Source organism: Paroedura picta, chromosome 1 (genome assembly GCF_049243985.1).
Source record: "Paroedura picta isolate Pp20150507F chromosome 1, Ppicta_v3.0, whole genome shotgun sequence".
Classification (NCBI taxonomy): domain Eukaryota; kingdom Metazoa; phylum Chordata; class Lepidosauria; order Squamata; family Gekkonidae; genus Paroedura; species Paroedura picta.
This window is the reverse complement of record NC_135369.1, coordinates 135,439,325-135,457,919: the sequence shown is the minus strand read 5'-3', so window position 1 is coordinate 135,457,919 and position 18,595 is coordinate 135,439,325. Positions and strand designations below refer to the sequence as shown.

The 18,595-nt window shown below is 42.1% G+C and overlaps 1 protein-coding gene across 3 annotated transcripts in view; it reads right to left on the bottom strand.

Annotated features, from left to right (window-relative positions):
* RNGTT (RNA guanylyltransferase and 5'-phosphatase) overlaps positions 1 to 18,595 on the bottom strand; it is a 210,564-nt gene that overhangs the window by 177,878 nt on the left and 14,091 nt on the right. For all 3 annotated transcript variants that reach the window (XM_077304532.1, XM_077304539.1, XM_077304548.1), the window contains 2 exons: positions 12,271 to 12,346; positions 5,893 to 6,136 (listed from right to left, as the gene is read on the bottom strand). In XM_077304532.1, the coding sequence (XP_077160647.1) occupies positions 5,893 to 6,136; positions 12,271 to 12,346 (320 nt within the window). The remainder of the gene's footprint in view (positions 1 to 5,892; positions 6,137 to 12,270; positions 12,347 to 18,595) is intronic.

Below are 18,595 nucleotides of genomic sequence, written 5' to 3'. Positions count from 1 at the left end.
CAATATGGAAATCTATGACTGTGTAGATTTCAACACGGAGAGTTTAACTTTGCACTTATTTATTTTTATATTTACTTACATTATATGGAGTTGGTTTAATTTACATATATATATATATACACTTTTTATTTAACTTAAAATTTGTACTCACAGCAATATAATTTTATATTTTACAAGGATGGTATTGTCAGATCTGAAGAATCCTGTTTTAACATGCAGATGACCTTCAATTAAGCACTACCCCAGTCAAATGAATGGCGTTAGCAGTTTTAGATACATATAGGTAGGCTACAGTTTCCCAACAATTAAAAACCCTTGTCGCTATGTGTCAAATAATTCTGTTACTGAAAGGAAAGGAATGGTGAGGTAAAGAAGTATTGGTGATTGTGAACTAATGGACAATCAGCCAAGTTAAGGAGGCAGGAGGTCCGGGGGAAGGATTCTAAACAGTTTTCAAAATTAGTATCCTACAAAAGAGACTCTTTAATGCAGGGGTACCCAACATGGTGTTTGTGGGCACCCTGGTGCCCACTGACACATCTCCTGGTGCCTTCCAATAGCCAGGTGGGGCTTTTGTCCACTAAGCATTCTGATTGTATGTGCAGATTTTTAAAAACACTGCTTTGGTAGCAGCTGCCACCGCAGCACAAGGACTGGCACCATGTGATTGAAGGTGAGCTACAGCAGCCATCTTCTGCTGGTTGGCTCCCCCCCTCCCCCCACAGTCATTTTATGGCAGCAATTCTGTCGCTGCACCTACTACATTGTGTCAGAATTTCAGGCTCAAACATGTTGGGGACTACTGTTTTAATGTCTACTGCATCCAACCATTAGGTCTATGACAATAAACCAAATAAAAAGGCTTGTTGCATCACTGATGATGAAAAGCTGAAACTCAATGATCCATGAAAAGATATGGGCAGATTGCCATGAAAATAACATCGGCTTGGATCCAACAGCATTCCTACCCATGGAGCATACTTTCCTCTAATCACTGCAGGCCAAGATATCCCCCAAAATGCCGATCCTGGGAGGCAGGGACAGCACTTTGAGGAACATTTGGGGCGGTAGGAGAGGGAAGAAATATGCCCCCTCAAAGGAAGTTCCAGTGGAAACAACTCTATATTTCAATCCAATCAGCATCTTATTTAGGCACAGTAATATTCCAGCTAGTCAGCTGCTAAACAGCACCATCAACTACAACATCTTTAGCTGTTTTATTTTGTGTATATCCAATTTATCTTGTGCACTTTCTCCATGGAGTTCAGAGTAGAGAGGTGGAGAACATTTGTCTCTTCACAACACCATGATCTTCATGGTTGCATAAACCCAGGTCTCCCTGATCCCAACCCAACACTAATCACTAAACTACATGGCTGAATTCTCTTGAATTGTTCACATAGGGAAAGCAGAACTTCTAGGAATCTGCCTGTAATGCACTTTAATCTGATGTTTTTACCCTGGAAACAGGGGAATTGAAGAAAAGTACAACTGACTCTACATTAATTAATCTGATCCTCATTATCCTGCTCCAACCAGCTACTACCGAGCAATATATGCAATATACATACAAAAGAAAAAAATCACACAAAACCTGCAGAGTTCCAATTTATCTGTCTCTACCCATCCCTTACATAGAACACAGTATGTCCATATTGGAAAAGCATCCCGATGCTGTATTCACTATCTAAAATTGATTTTCTTTTTCAAACTGCTCAGGAACCACAGCATGTTTCAAGTGACCTTTTTGAAATTATGAATGTGTACTGTTTATGTTGCCAAGCCTACCTCCTGAAACTCTTTACAGCACAGTGTTTCAGAAAGAAAAAAGCCTTTTCACTCAAAGTTACAGGCTGTACATGTTAAAAACCTACACCAGTTTTTATCTCTGCATCTGCATACCTAAAGAGCAACTTCATAAGCAAGGTTCAGCACATTTCCACATTTGACTAACATATTTATTTTAACTACAAGGGGCAAAGCCCGTTGCACCAGGAATACAACAGGTGCTAGCAGATAAGCCTGCACTATGACCTTCCTGGGTTCTGACCCTCCTCCTCCTGCTCCCCACTCAATCTTGCAATCCAGTGTGGCAAAGTGGTTAAAGAATGACTCTAATCGCAAGAGCTGGGTTTGATTCCTGACTCTACCTGCAGCCAGCCGGGCTGCAAATTCCAGGTGGGGGTCTGGAAACCTTCAAGAAGATGAAAGTATGAAAAAAAGAGAAAAAGACAGAGAAAGAATGAGAGAAAGAGACCAAAAAAAAGGAGGAGGAAGGAGGGGAGGTGGGAAGGAAGGAAGGCATCAGTTCTCCTGAAGAAAACAGCTGCTTTGGAGGGACACTGGCCCTTCTACCCGCACCCAAAAAAAACAGCGTCTATATAGGTCACCACTGTCCCCACCTTCCCATCCACCCCCCCATCTTCCAAAGGCCAGCCAGGTAGGCCATGGAGGGATGTCTGCCACCTTCCCTCCCCCTACATCTTCCAAAGACCAGCCCAGAAAGGCTGCGGGGGGCACTGCCCCCTTCCTCTCCCCCATATTTCCCAAAGGCTGGGCGAGGCAGAGAAGGCCACAAAAGTGGCTACCTCCTGATGCCCTTGGACTGCCTGAAGGAATCCTTGGCTCACTGGATTCAGTTAAGACATTCATTTCATTCTGCCTGTCCCTTAGCATTCTGTTTTTGAAATACTGATTATCTCTGTCCCCCTTGCAGCACATCTGTGCTTCCTTCCAGCAGAGATGAAACCTGAGACCAACAGAGGAGGAAAAGGAAACAGCTGGCTTCCCTTGCCTGGGGGCGATGAAGGGTGAGAAGAGGCTGAGAATGGAGCAACTTACCAGTAGCAAGGCCTTTCAAAGATGACAAGACCTCTTCCACCCAGCAAGCAGAAGGAAGAGGAAGAAGAGGACTGATAAGCCCCATGATTGGCCATCATTGGCAGAGTGTTCTCTCCCTATTGGCTGCACACTCCCAGGGAGGACCAATCTGGTAGGGATTGAGTTATCTACATGCAATTTGAACCAGTTGGTCCTCATTGGCAGATTGCAATTTGAATTGATTGGTCCTAATTGACAAGAGTACAATTTGCACTGCTTGTTCTTAAGCAGAGTGCAATATTAACTGATTGGCCCTAATTGGCAGAATGGTATCTCTCTATTAGCAGCCCACCCCCAAGGAAGGGCCTATCAGGTAGGGAGTGAGTTGGCTGCATGGAACTTCAACTTTATAATGTTTCGTAATAGTGATGAAGAATACTAAACTGCAAGAAAAAAGAGTTCTGAAGTCTAATTTATTTTCTGTCAATTAGTACTTAGTCTTGCTTTTCTGAACCTCTATTTTGTTCTTCCAAAAGCTAGCACCTTCCACTAAAGTTGCAGCAATGTGTTATCTTGTGTCAAGAATGCTGAGGACCACTGAAGTGTAACAGTGCACTGAACCAAAGTCACTCACTTCAGTTCATGCTTGAATGTTAGAGATGCCAGCAGCAGTAGAAATGCTCCTGGAATTTGTCACACAAACATAGGTGATATGAAAGTCAATTTACATGAGGCAATAAGTTATAACATGCTTTCATTAAATGACTATTCTGCTTACTTTGTAAAGTTGAACTGCAGTACTGATTTACTGAGACAAACCTTACCATAAAGACAAGTGTCTGCTTTTATTTTCCAACATACTAAACTGCCAAAACATACTAAGAAATTACCTATCACTCCCCCATGTAAACCTGTATCTCTTTAGTTCAATCATATATAGTCACATTCAAGAGTTGGTGGATGAGGTGAAGGAGGTGGGGACCATAGGGGGAAGTGACCATGTCCTCACAGAATTCCTTTTGAGATGGGGGGGGGCAAGGAAGCTGGTAGCCAGATGCGGATGTTGGATTTTCGTAGGGCAAACTTTAATAAACTCAGAGACATGATGAGTGTCATGCCATGGACGAGAATGCTGGAAGGGAACGGAGCATGTGAAGGGTGGGCGCTACTCAAACAAGAGCTATTGCATGCTCAATCCATGATTGTCCCAGAAAGACGAAAACACTGCAGGAGCTCTAAGAAGCCTATTTGGATGAACAGAGAACTTCAAGAGGAACTAAGAAAGAAAAGGGAAATGTTCAGGAAATGGAGGGAAGGACAAAGCTCTAAAGAAGAGTACCTACAGGTTACTAGGCACTGTAGATCAATCATCAGAAAGGCCAAAGCTGAGAGTGAGCTAAGATTGGCCAGGGAAGCCCATTGTAACAAGAAAAGATTTTTCAGTTATGTGAGGAGCAAACGTAAAGTAAAGGAGGCAATAGGCCCACTGTTGGGTGCAGATGGACAAACTCTAATGGAGGATGCAGAGAAAGCAGAAAGGCCTATTTTACATCTGTTTTTTCCCACAGGTCAAAGGGTTTAGGCACATCTAGAGATGGCAGTAGCCAAGGGATAGTGTCTGAGTGGCAGGTTGACATAGACAGAGAGGTTGTCGAGAGGCATTTAGCTGCACTGGATGAGTTCAAATCCCCTGGGCTGGATGAAATGCACCCGAGAGTGCTCAAAGAACTTTCCGGAGAACTTGCACAACCCTTGTCCATCATCTTCAGGACCTTATTAAGGACTGGAGATGTCCCGGAGGACTGGAAGAAAGCAAAGGTTATTCTGATCTTCAAAAAAGGGAGGAAGGATGACCCGGAAAACTACAGACCAGTGAGTCTGACCTCTGTTGTGGGGAAGATAATGGAGCAGATATTAAGGGGAGCGATCTGCAAAATCTGGAGGACAATTTGGTGATCCAAGGAAGTCAGCATTGATTTGTCTCCAACAGGTCCTGTCAGACCAACATAGTTTCCTTTTTTGACCAAGTAACAGGTTTGCTGGATCGTGGAAATTCGGTTGATGTCATTTACTTGGATTTTAGTAAAGCTTTTGATAAGGTTCCCCATGATGTTCTGATGGATAAATTGAAGGACTGCAATCTGGATTTTCAGATAGTTAGGTGGATAGGGAATTGGTTAGAGAACTGCACTCAAAGAGTTGTTGTCAATGGTGTTTCATCAGACTGGAGGGGGGTGGGTAGCGGGGTACCTCAGGGCTCGGTGCTTGGCCCGGTACTTTTTAACGTATTTATTAATGATCTAGACTAGATGAGGGGGTGGAGGGACTACTCATCAAGTTTGCAAATTGGGAGGACTGGCAAATACTCCGGAAGATAGAGACAGAGTTCAACGAGATCTGAACACAATGGAAAAATTGGCAAATGAGAACAAGATGCAATTTAATAAAGATAAGTGTAAAGTTCTGCATCTGGGTCAGAAAAATGAAAAGCATGCCTACTGGATGCTTCTAGGTAACACTGTGTGTGAACGAGACCTTGGGGTACTTGTGGATTGTAAGCTAAACATGAGCAGACAGTGTGATGCAGCGGTAAAAAAGGCAAATGCTATTTTGGGCTGTATCAACAGGAGCATTACATCAAAATCACAAGATGTCATAGTCCCATTGTATACGGCACTGGTCCGACCACACCTGGACTACTATGTGCAGTTCTGGGGACATGATTTCTATGTCCAAATTTGTCAACTAAGAAGTACCTGATCATATTCTCCTACCTTGACTATAGGTGACAGATCACAGATATTAGAAAAAATAACAGGTATGAGCCACCTCATTCCATAAGCACAAAAGGCAAAAGACAGAAATGTGCAGTTCCCACACTGTGTGAAAAATGTCTCCATCTTCCCATGGTCAGCAGCAATTCTATGATCCAATCTAGCAAAGTAAGTGAATATGAGTTTCTAAGTGTATGCCACTCTAAAAAGTTGTACTAGGAACCAAGCACCATAAAATTATTAACAGAGACAGTAATTCATAATTAAAGTACAAATTATTTTCATTTCTGGACATTACCAGTTTCAAATGTTCTTTCCTTCTTTTACCAGAAAAGGAACTAGATGACCCAGCTTCTGATTCCTGGGTCCCTGGCTTGAAGTCTTCATCCTCTTCCTCTTCCTCAACACACCACTCGGGCAATGGAGGTGGTGCTGGTGCATCTCCTACATCACCGTAACGCTGGAACAGCTCCTTCAGATAATCAGCTTTATAGATACCAGGTGGCCTGGCTTGGGCAAAAGTAGCCACCGCGGCTTCAATGCTGCGACAAAATAAGAACCGAGACTTCAGAATGCATGATACTTTGCTTTTATCATCTGCCAGCAGCCACCATTATTCCCACCACCTTATAACAAAATAAAAGCCTGCAGGAAACTGTGGAACTTAGAGAGAAAGACCCCGGAGAACCAAGAATATGAACTATGCAGCAAGAAAGAGGCAGCCAAATCTCACATGAAGGCCTAGAATACTCCAAAATTGCACCTACACAAATTCCATAGCTGTGGTTTTTCACTAACTTCAGTAAGCTGCATTCAGATCACTTCTGAAACCCTATGGCTGTACTGTTTGGGGTAGTCAAACTGCGGCCCTCCAGATGTCCATGGACATCTGGAGGGCCGCAGTTTGACTACCCCTGGTTTAGAGCGTTGTAGCCGTAAGCTAGGAAGGTTTGCATTTCAACCCCACCCTGGGCCAGCAACTCTCACTCTCAAGCCCAACTTACCACAAGAAAAATAACTGTGACACAGCTCCATGAGCTCTCCATGCAGGAAAGTTTAAATAGAAATGTAAGGAATAGAGGTAATTAACATTTTGCACAAAGAAGGCCCCAGATTCAGTCACTTGCACCTCTCCACTTAAAGGATCTGAAGCAGCAGATGCCAAGAAAAACTTCTCCACTTCAGACCCCGTGGAGACAATGCTAGTCAGAGTAGGCAAGACTAGGCTACATGGACCTATTTATTTATTATATTTATATACCGCCACATCATGGGACTACAGGACAAGAGTTTACTCTGGTCAACAGGAATATTGCTAGGAACATGGAGCAACATCACTGATAGGCAGCTATACCAAAATTATATTTGAAATCCATTCTTACTAACCATTCATCATATTGGTGTAGTGCAGGGCAATTCTAGTAGCTTATCTGTCATCCTGCCGATTGTTCAGTGGGGACCTAGGGAATTTATTCTCCACAGAACAACATGCTGTATCTTTTCAAACTGTTTGTCACTGACCTGAGAGTATGAAAGTGGAAGGTGAAGGAAGGATGAGCTTCTCCCCATGGTTTTATATTTTAGACTAAGTTTTTCTAAATACATTTCCCCCACAGCACAGCAGAACAGCTAGTCGCAAAAGTCTAGCCACAGTCGAGTTCAGTAGCACCTTAGAGACCAAGATTTGCTCAAAGGTACTTCAATCTAGTCCTTCTACTACAGAAAAGCAAAGTCTAGACCTATACAAAGAAGGACATTTGTAAGTGCATGGAGCACAAATGCTTTGCAGAAAGGCTAGCTAGCTACAGAAGGAGAATACTACCAGTGATTAGCTGGAGGGCGGTCCAGGTGGATGACCCTGCTTTAAACAGGCAGCAAAACACTATTCAGCATTCATTGTCCATCTACAGCCTCCCTACTTTATCTGCTTATGGAATAAGCAGAGACACTAGGAAGTACCATAAGGGAAACGCCAGCAAATAACCTTCCCGAGCAACAATATAGGAAAGGGAGTCATTTCTCAAAACCTACTCTGGATAATCCTCACCTAAAAGAAATTCTTTTAATGAACAAGTTTAATGACTCCAATTAACTACTTGCCAGATGCATAGTTTAGCAAGTATCTTTAACATTTTTCCGGGAAAACCACTAGCGTATACGTCTCATATAATGTATGTGAAGCAATTAAAACAATGTAAAATGCTATCAGGAATGCACAAGAATAAATCAAGGCGCATACAGAAGAATGCTGAAATCTCTCCACTATCAACCTCAGAAAAAACAGGCAGTGATGAGGGGAGTGAGTAACCTCTCACAAATGTGCAAAGGTCTCAAACCACTGAAGGGAAGTTAAAGGTCAAAAATTTGAGAAGCAGTAGAATTCTACCCCAGGGACAGGGAGGAGGGAGCAAGAGGTTGAAGCTCTCTCTTTTACGCACATACCGATTCCTACCACCTCTCGCGTACTTGCAGGCCAGGAGAGCGAATCATGACCGAAGCAAAACTAGTTCTATGGATAGCTGCAAAATTGAAGCACTTGCCAATTTACACTTCAATACTTGGTTTGCAGACTATTAAATTACACAATTGAGAGCTTTTACACAATTAGAGCAAAATATAAGACTTCTGCAGTAATGCCAGTTTTACAGAGTACATGAACCACATAGAATGGGTTGATTAAAAGGTTCACAGCATCATGTGGAGGTTAAGAGTGGTGGCGAGCCAGGTTTGATTCCCTGCTCCTGTACATGCAGCCAGCTGGATGACCTTGGGCTCGCCACAGCCCTGATAAAGCTGTTCTGACGGAGCAGTCCTATCAGAGCTCTCTCAGCTCCATCTACCTCACAGGGTGCCTGTTGTGGGGATAGGAAGGGAAGATGATTGTAAGCCACTTTAAGGCTCCTCTAGGAAGTGAAAAGCAAGGTATAAAAACAACTACTAAAACAGCATAATATACAAATAAAAATGAATTAAACTGTTTTTAATATACTTGTTCAATAATAAAAAGACATGTGGAGTTTGGACATGACCCTCAGAGTTCTTACACAGGGAATAACTGAATAGCTGGGTTTTTAATGGCTCTATAAGCATGCTTCTGACATTGCTATTCATTAGAGTTCATGACTTTTCTAGGTACGGCACTTGCAGTAAGTGCAGCTCCATAAAGATCCAATGTTAACAGTGTACTAAAAACATTATCAGAATGCAGGGTGCCTTTTAGAACCAAACATGTAAGAAATATGAGTCAAGAAACAATGCATACTGAAGGGTAAGATTACACCATAACATCAGAAGTTTTCTTTTAAGGCCACTGTATTCAATAACTTCTAGCAGTTAGCTTCCGGATCAAGTTCAAAGTTTTGTTTTTGACTTTTAAGGCTATAACTGGCCTGTGTCCTATCTATCTGCAGGACCACTTATCTCCTTTTGCTCCCCACAGGGCTCTTCGCTCTGTGGGTATGAATCTGCTGGTTGTCCCAGGCCCCCAGGATGTGCACCTGGCCTCAACCAGGGCCAGGGTCTTCTCGGCTGGTGGAATGAGCTCCTGGAAGAGCTAAGGCGGTCTTGTGCTGGTGCCAGATGATTGGAGGCAGGTGAATCTTGTACCCATCTTCAAGAAAGGGAAATAGGTGGATCTGGGTATCTACCGACCTGTCAGCTTGACATCTGCAGCTGGCAAAATTTTGGAACAAATCATCAGTCAATCCTTGAGCAACTGAAACAGAGAGCTGTGATTTCTAAGACTCAGAATAGGTTTCACAAGGACAAGTCATGTCAGACCAACCTTATCTCTTTTTTCAAGAAAGTGACTACCTTGCTGGAGCAGGGGAATGCTGTGGATATAGTTTATCTGGATTTCAGTAAAGCTTAAGGTTCCACATCATATTCTTGTTGACAAGTTGGTAAAATGTTGTATGGATCCTAATTCTGTCATGTGGATCGATAACTGGTTGATAGATTGTACTCAACGGGTACTTGTTAATGGTTCAGCATCCTCTTGGAGAAAAGTGACAAGTGGAGGGCCCCAGGGATCTGTCATGGGGCATGTGTTATTCAACATATTTATAAATGATTTGGATTGGATGAGGGATCACTGGGAGGGGTAGCAAACACAACAGAAGGCCAAATCAGAATACAGGATGATCTTGATAGCCTCAAGAACTGGGCTAAACTAAAGAAAATGAAGTTCAATAGGGACAAATGTAATGTTCTGCATTTAGGTAGGAAAAACCATTTACACCAATATAAGATGGGAAGACTTGTCTTGGCAGTAGTATGTGCGAAAAGGATGTAGGAGTCTTAGTAGACCATACATTGAACATGGGTCAGCAGTGTAACTCAGTGGCTAAGAAGGCAAATAGGATTTTGTATCAAACTGAGTATCATGTCCAGATCATGGGAGGTGATGGTACCACTTTACTCTGCTTTGTTTCAGTCTCACTTGGAGTACTGTGTTCAGTTTTGGGCACCACAGTTGAAGAGGGATGTAGACAAACTGGAGCATGTCCAGAGGAGGGCAACAAAGATGGTGAGGGGTTTGGAGACCAAGACGTATAAGGGAAGGTTGGGGGAGCTTGGTCTGTTTAGCCTGGAGAAGAGACGACTGAGAGGGGATCTGATAACCATCTTCAAGTATTTAAAGGGCTACCATATAGAGGATGGAGCAAAGTTGTTCTCTCTTGCTCTGGAGGGACGGACCAGAACCAATGGGATGAAATTAATTCAAAAGAAATTCTGTCTAAACATCCGGAAGACATTCCTGAGAGTTAGAGTGGTTTCTCAGTGGAACAGGCTTCCTCAGGAGGTGGTGGGTTCTCCATCTTTGGTGATATTTCAGCAGAGGCTGCATAGCCATCTGACAGAGAGGCTGATTCTGTGAAGGTTCAAGGAGGTGGCAGGTTACACTGGATGAGCGGGTTGTGAGTTTCCTGCATAGTGCAGGGAGTTGGACTGGATGACCCAGGAAGTCCCTTCCAACTCTGTTATTCTATGAATTCTATGAATTCATGGTATTATTTAGTACTTCTACATTGGCAATCTAGGAGCACATTAGTTCCATGACATGTTGAAAATCTGTCAATGCACAAATTATGCAATCACAGCTTACAAGAACAAATAGAGAAAAACAATTTTCTGATAAGAGAAAAACTCCTCTCAGTAGCATAACAAACATGCCACTAGAAAATTAAAGCTAGAAATATGATTTTAAGAAGCCACTGAAACTATTCTCAAAGTGATTATATTAGAAAAGAATACCTCAGCCCAGACATAGTTAATTCACCATGAAGAGAGTCAAAACAAATTTAAATAAGCGACAAAGGGCCCACATACCCAAACTATTCCTGCCATGCAACCTGCGTCAGAGTACATCAAAGATCAGTTTCCCATTTTCTCCTTAAAGGGTAAGTAGCTCCTATCAGTTTGCTTCCAAATTGACACACATAACTGGCAGTCTCCAAGTATCCACTACGCACTATTTCTCAATCTAGAATCAAATTACTAGTTTGCAGCCAAGAATGCCATGAAAAAGAAAGCAGTGACTCACCACCACACAGGTAAAAGGCTTATTATGTGTTTCAAACTAAGTGGGAAAGAGGGATCTGGGAAAATAAAGAAGCTGCTTCTATAGGACCGTAATCTAAGCACAGTTTGCCTTGCTGCAGTAAGATACTTTAGAGCACCTTCAAAAGCCTTTGCAACAAGTAAGGAAAGTACAATTAATATTTCCTGAAGCGCTAACAATCGTAACTTCTCCTGAAAAGAATTTCATAGTTAAGTTGCTCTCATTCTCAATCTACTTCATATTCACATTCCTTGAACATAATGCAACAAACAAATCACATGCCCTCTAATCCTATACTCAAATGCATGATTTCATATCCAGAACAGACTTGACTAGCTGAAAGAGATAGGCACCCAATGAACACCAGCAACTCTCCTTCCAGTCCCCTGTCATGGTTTTATGCTACTTGACAGGACAAAGCATCTACTACCTAGAGATGCCAATATTAAGCATCCAAATCCCTGTCAATAATTACCAGTTATTTTAGCTGGAGAGCAGAACCCAACTTCAGAGACTTTACAATAGTGGAGGGCAAGGCTGAAACATTTTTTTCCTTTAAGACCGCCAATAATAGCAAAGCAAGTTAAAGGTTCTTTTGAAAACAAAAACAATACAGGGTATAAAGGGTTATATACCCTCTTCCATTTCTTCAGGGTTCTGAACAGAAACACAGCTGTATGCATGCACAATTTACCTTTAATAGAGATCCCCGATTATTATCACACCCCTTTTGACCCATAGTCATCATTCACTGAAATCAGCTGTATACTGTTTTGGTTACAATACAGGTCATTCATTCATTCATTCATTCATTCATTCATTATATTTTTATATATATATATATATATATATATATATATATATACACTTTTTAAATACAATTCATCAAGTATTGTTCAGCAATCCTACTTTGTCATGTTCACTGGGGCAGTAGGAAATCATAAAACACAACCAAATCTATGCCAGTTTGTGAGAGGAAAGAATTAGCATTCCTATAAACTGTACAATAAGAGAACAGGGCACTTTAAGCTGAAAATCTTAGTTTAAACTATCCTACAACTACATTTAGCTCACATAACACCACCATATATTGCTTAAATGGAGTAATATTACCTCCAGTCCAACTTTTCAACTAGAAAGGCACAGATAAGAAAACCAGTACGATTGAAACCATGTGTACAGTGGACACCTAGAAAACAAAACGAAATATAAAATTAGAGTTAGAGATTCCTTAAAACTATCAATGCTTTCTACTATTAAACATCCAGCTCTCAAGCAGATGTAGGACATCCTCGGCTACTGTAAATTTCATGTTCCCACTCAGGTTCCCCATCATATTTGGATTAGGAGCCCTGCACTGGAAGAAGCCAGAGGAAGGATTGGATTGGGTAATTGTCTCCTTGATGAAATCAGCACCTCATTTCCTTACCAAAGGCAGAAAACAAACCTATTCTAGCATCCCGTACTGCCCCCCACTGAGCACTAAAATTTAAGAAGAGTCTGGTCTCTCCACCTCAGCAACTAAGACAGCAAAAACAGCAATGAGAAACTCTGTTTTCATCTGGCACACGGTTCCTTAGTGACCCACCGAACTCTAACCCTTGATCTGCTATGCTATGTGGAGTAGAAAACAGGAGGCTAAATGCAAGACTCCCCATTGGCAGTTTTTGATAGAATCATTTTCAAGCACAGCAACGATGCACAGAATTGTTTGCTTGGGAGGGGGGGGGGTGACAGCAGGGAAGAATGTTGTGCACATCAGGAACATCTGCCATTTTCTCATATTCCTTGGAACTATTTCTCTCAAAGAGTCCCATTCTGATATATGCAACCTCTCATAAACTCTCCCTGGCTAAAATTAATAGCTTGCCAGAATAGCTTTAAATCAATTACTGGTTAACCGATTTATGACTACCATTGCTGTACAGTTAACATTTGCAGAAAGAGCTAGAAATAACTTCATGATTAAAAGAATGCAATTTCTCCTTCCAAGTTATCCTGCAATCAAGTGTATGCAAAGGTAGGTCATTTAAAGTTCCCCAACATAGCGGATGACCTCTGCTTTATTTTACTTGGTTTTTCTTTAAGTGGACTTACAGATTAACAACTGCTTTAAGACAATTCTGAAAGTACACGTTTAAAGACTATCTTCTGCAGTATAAGGGGGAAAGTATAAGGGGAAAGACTTGAAACATCTGAAGAGCCTAATTCCTGAGATAATGTCTCCATCTAGTGGCCAAAGAAAAATCTGAAAAGATAATTCTTGAAAACCATATTGCTGCTCACTTTTCCCTTTTAAACGTATAAATTAAAGTGCAGTTACCAAATAGTGATGTTTTCTTAAGCACAATTTATTTTAGACAACAATTAGTAAAAGCGAGTGGCTTTGCTCAAAACTACTGTCAAATTTGCCTACAGGTCTTTCCATCTTATTTCCATTATTTGCTCAGGAAACACTTAGCCTGACATTTAAATACAGCTTAGCATACTGAATTGCATGCAGAGTTTCCATTCTGTTAACACCAGAACAGAATCTTCCCTAACTCATGGAAACACATTATCCAAACTCATCCCTGCCCTCCACACACATATACCATACTTATACAAGTAAATGGAAGCAAGGATAAAAAAACTACACTGTACAGTTTTAGCATGATCTTATCTTTAAAACAAATAGAATATAAACAAACCAGTATTTACAATTTTCTTTCTCTTATCCATAAAGCCAACATCTACATGCAAAAACACTGTTTTCTGTTACCAATCTCTGATTAAAACATACAAAACACACAGCTGTAAATATGATTATATTGGAAGAAGGGAATAAACATTTACAGCAGCAAAATGCCAACCAGCAAACCTCAAAAGTATGTCTGGATTTATGCAACATAAAACAAGCTTGAATCAGTGTTTTCCTTGTAGCCAATCAAGAAAAGTTAATGACCCAAAAGAGCAATTAACTGTTAAAATCTTACAAAACTATCTAAAACCAGAGCAGACTGCTGAACTCTTACAATGCCATTTAATAAAGGCATTGCTGTACGGTCACTAAAAGTATATTCCCGGCCATACTTTAGCCATGATGATATGCTCCCATAAACAGTTTTTCAGCAATGACAACATGACAGTCCAATGCACACACAACCAGTACAAGCACAAATAAGAAGTTTGTTCCAAGAGGGAAAAGAGCCACACAGCTATTCACCAGTTCCTTAAGAAGTCATTCTAAATCTCTGTACCCACAGAAAAGCCTGGCAACTGGGGAGTGCACACCATGGGGGGGGGGGGGGACACCAGTTCAAAACATTAAAACAATCTGCAACTGGAAGCTGTGACATGCGTCAAAGCACCCTTTGTGGAACCATACTCTATAATGCTGTCAACTACCAGGCCTTCGTTATCCCAGGGAAAAAAATATAATGTTGAACTGCACAGAAACAGATAATCTTTTTTTATAAGAATAGCAACTCAAGCTGTATGCTAATATTTTCAATACTCTTCTAAAGCATACACGCAAAAAAACGATCACACAGGTATGCCCTAAATTAGCGATCCCCAACCTGTGGACCGCGGACCACATGTGGTCCTTCGACTAATTGGAGGTGGGCCCCGAAGGACGCCTCCCGCCCCCGGCCTTTTACTTCATCCCCCCCCAGCCCTTTACAACACACTTCATTGTTGTGGCGTGTCTGTATCTTATTTTGAAGGGATGTTTAAACATTACCATAGCGATCAGAGAGCATTAGGGCAGTGGTTGAGAGTAGAGGAGTAAACTACCCCCCCACCGGGCCTCAGTAAAAGGCGTTGAGTGGTCCCCGGTGAGTGGTCCCCGGTGATAAAAAGAAGAAGAGTTGGTTCTTATATGGCGCTTTTCCCTACCCGAAGGAGGCTCAAAGCGGCTTACAGTCGCCTTCCCATTCCTCTCCCCACAACAGACACCCTGTGAGGTGGGTGAGGCTGAGAGAGCCCTGATATCACTGCCCGGTCAGAACAGTTTTATCAGTGCTGTGGTGAGCCCAAGGTCACCCAGCTGGCTGCATGTGGGGGAGTGCAGAATCAACCCCGGCATGCCAGATTAGAAGTCCGCACTCCTAACCACTACACCAAACTGGCTCTCCAGAAAGGTTGGGGACCACTGCCCTAAATGATCAGAATCCTTCCCTCCCAGGACAGATATTTTCATCAAACCAAGCACAGATTACTCCACATATTCGAGCCATCCAATGACTCACTTGTCAGATATTCTGGGAAGAAAAACAGCTACATCAAGCAAGCACTTGAATAAATGTCTCTATCATAGCAAGGGAGCAATATCCCCTTAGCTCACAGCCAGCTATGAAGTCTGCATAAGTCCAGTAAACCACCAGTATGAGGTACTGGTAGATGTGGATGTTTCCCTCGTTCTGCTCTCCTCAGCTGGCCCTCCCAGCCTCAGGGATGTTGACTCCCAGGGACATGGGACCTACATGGGCACTGGGGTTTAGAACTACAGTGAGGAAGAGAAAATACTCCCTCATCCCCCTGCCATCAGTGGAGCTACATTTATGAGAGATTTCACCCTCAATCCACATAGCTATTAATTCACTGGGATCCCACAGCCTCAGCAATCAAGATGAAGCAACTGCTAGATGCAGCGAAGAGAAATCATTTACACTCAAAGATCAATGAATCAAACTCAATATATGGAGTGGCAAGCAAAAACAAAACAAATTTTAGCCATGTAACCAGGCAACGCTAACAAATTAACTTTGCTAGTGGATATATTTTATGTCCTTGATAGTTTAGGTTCTCCTTATTACTAATTTAACTGCATTGAGAATTTAAATTTTAACTCCATTCAAGTCATTTTTAAAATATGTAAAGAAACTGATAAATCCAATACCAAATTTGATTCAGTAGTGTTCCCTGATGGCAGGAAAACAGAACTGTATTCATATTCTGGAAACAAAGTTAAAAAAAAAACTGTGAAAGCTGCAGACTTGTTAGTCTAGTTTCCATGCTGTGCAAGGATATTGGGAAAGTATGCTAACAACAATTTTCTCCCACATTTATTTCTATCCCACCTTATCTCCTCAGACTTGAGGCAGCAAACAATGTAGCAATCAAAAGGCAAGGACAAATTACAGTAGTTCAGTTAACAAAATTTAAATAAATTAAAATATACAGATTACACATTTGAAAGCACTCAAAATTTAACATACACATAACGTTTAGTGCATTGAGAATTTAAATGTAACACACACTTAAATTACAATATACAGGATCAACAGTCTCACAATCAGATCTGCCTATTCACCCTCCATCAAATGCCCTCTGTCATCCTAAAAACAGCAAGGGAAGATGCCTTCCTTCATCTGCTGTGGCAGACCATACCAAACAGGTTGCACCATGGAAAGAGTCCCTGATCCTGCTGTACAGCCAGTTCCAAGAGAAAGCACCTTAAGGAGGAGGCTGTTTGAAGAACATTAAGTGATACAGAGGAACATCCTGGGAAATGAAGTTCAGTAAGTGAGAGGACCTACGCCCTGTAAAGGGCTTTAAAGGTCATAAGCAGCATTTTTAATTGGGCCCAGAAGCTAGCAACTCTGGTGCAGTTAATGCAGCAATAGGTCAATGTATTTCAAGTGGCTGATCCCAGAGAGAGGAAGCTGGCAAGACACATTCAAAGGCAGCCATATGTAGAGAGCATTACAATTATCCAAACTGGAGGTTACAGCAGTATGGATCAGTTTAGCCAGGTCAGTAGAATTTAGATAAGGCACCAGGTTACAAGCTAGATGTAACTGAAAGAAGATACTCCCAGCAACAGCACCAACTGGCTTGTCCATTAACAAGGACAGATTAACTTCATGTACTACAAAAACCCTGACTCCATAGAAGTCTGGTAAACCACCACCAGCCTATGTGATGCAGCTGCAGAAAATGATAATGTAGCCTTGGGGTGTATCAACAGAGGCATAACATCCAAATCACAGGACGTCATAGTTCTGATATACACAACTAGTGGTCAGGTGGCACTTGAAGTACTGTGTACATTTCTGGAGGCCTCATTTCAAAAAGGATGTGAACATATCATAGAATCATAGAGTTGGAAGGGGCCATACAGGCCATCTAAGTCTAACCCCCTGCTCAGTGCAGAATCAGCCTAAAGTATCCAGGATAAGTATTTGTCCAGTGGCTGCTTGAAGTCTGCCAGCAAGACGGAGCTCACCACCTCCTTAGGCAGTCGATTCCACTGTTGAACTACTCTCTGAAAATTTTTTCCTGATATCTAGCCAATATCGTTCTCCATGTAGTTTAAACCCATTACTGCGGATCCTCTCCTCTGCTGCCAACAGGAACCTTTCCCTGCCCTCCTCTAAGTGGCTACCTTTCAAATACTTAGAGACAGAAATCATGTCTCCTCTCATAGAACAGATGCAGAGGAGGAACTTGGTCACCCTACGAGAAAAAGCAGGGAAATTTGGGAATGTTTCTATCTGGAGAAGAAGGGAGATTGAGGGGGCACGTAATCGTTCTCTAAGTATTTGAAAGGAGCCTCTTGTGGCGCAGAGTGGTAAGGCAGCCGTCTGAAAGCTTTGCCCATGAGGCTGGGAGTTCAATCCCAGCAGCCGGCTCAAGGTTGACTCAGCCTTCCATCCTTCCGAGGTCGGTAAAATGAGTACCCAGCTTGCTGGGGGGTAAACGGTAATGACTGGGGAAGGCACTGGCAAACCACCCCGTATTGAGTCTGCCATGAAAACGCTAGAGGGCGTCACCCCAAGGGTCAGACATGACTCGGTGCTTGCACAGGGGATACCTTTACCTTTACCTTTAAGTATTTGAAAGACAGTCACTTAAGAGAGCAGGGAGCTGTTCCTGTTGGAAGCAGAGGATCGGACTTGCAAGGGCAGGTTTAAATTACAAGTGCAAGGCACCAGCTGATTGGGAAAAATTACAGCAAGAGTAGTTAAGTACTGGAATCAGCTGTCTAGGGTGGTCGTGAGCTCCATCACACTAGCAGTCTTCAAGCAGCAACTGGATTAACATTTTTTTTCACAGATGCTTTAGGCTGAAAATGCATTGAGCAAAGCCTGTATGGTCCCTCCCCACTCTATGATCTATCTATGAACTATAAATATTTTGTCTTCCCAAAGAATAACACCCTGTCTTGTCTTGATGAAACTTCCATTTGCTCACCACAGCCTCAAGGCACACGGGTGTGATCAGGATACTGGTGACAAGCCATTCCAAAACATCTAACAATCTCAACCAAGGGTCTTGTTTTTGGAATATAAAGCCCTATACGTTAGGTTTCACACTTCTGAATCTTCCTCTCCAAAGAACACTGTGGCTAGCCAACAAGCAATGAGTGAAACCTTTGGAGAGTGGTTCAATGTTATACTAAACACTGATTGCAGTCAATCCACCAAAGTATCAATGCCACTGATAGGTCTAA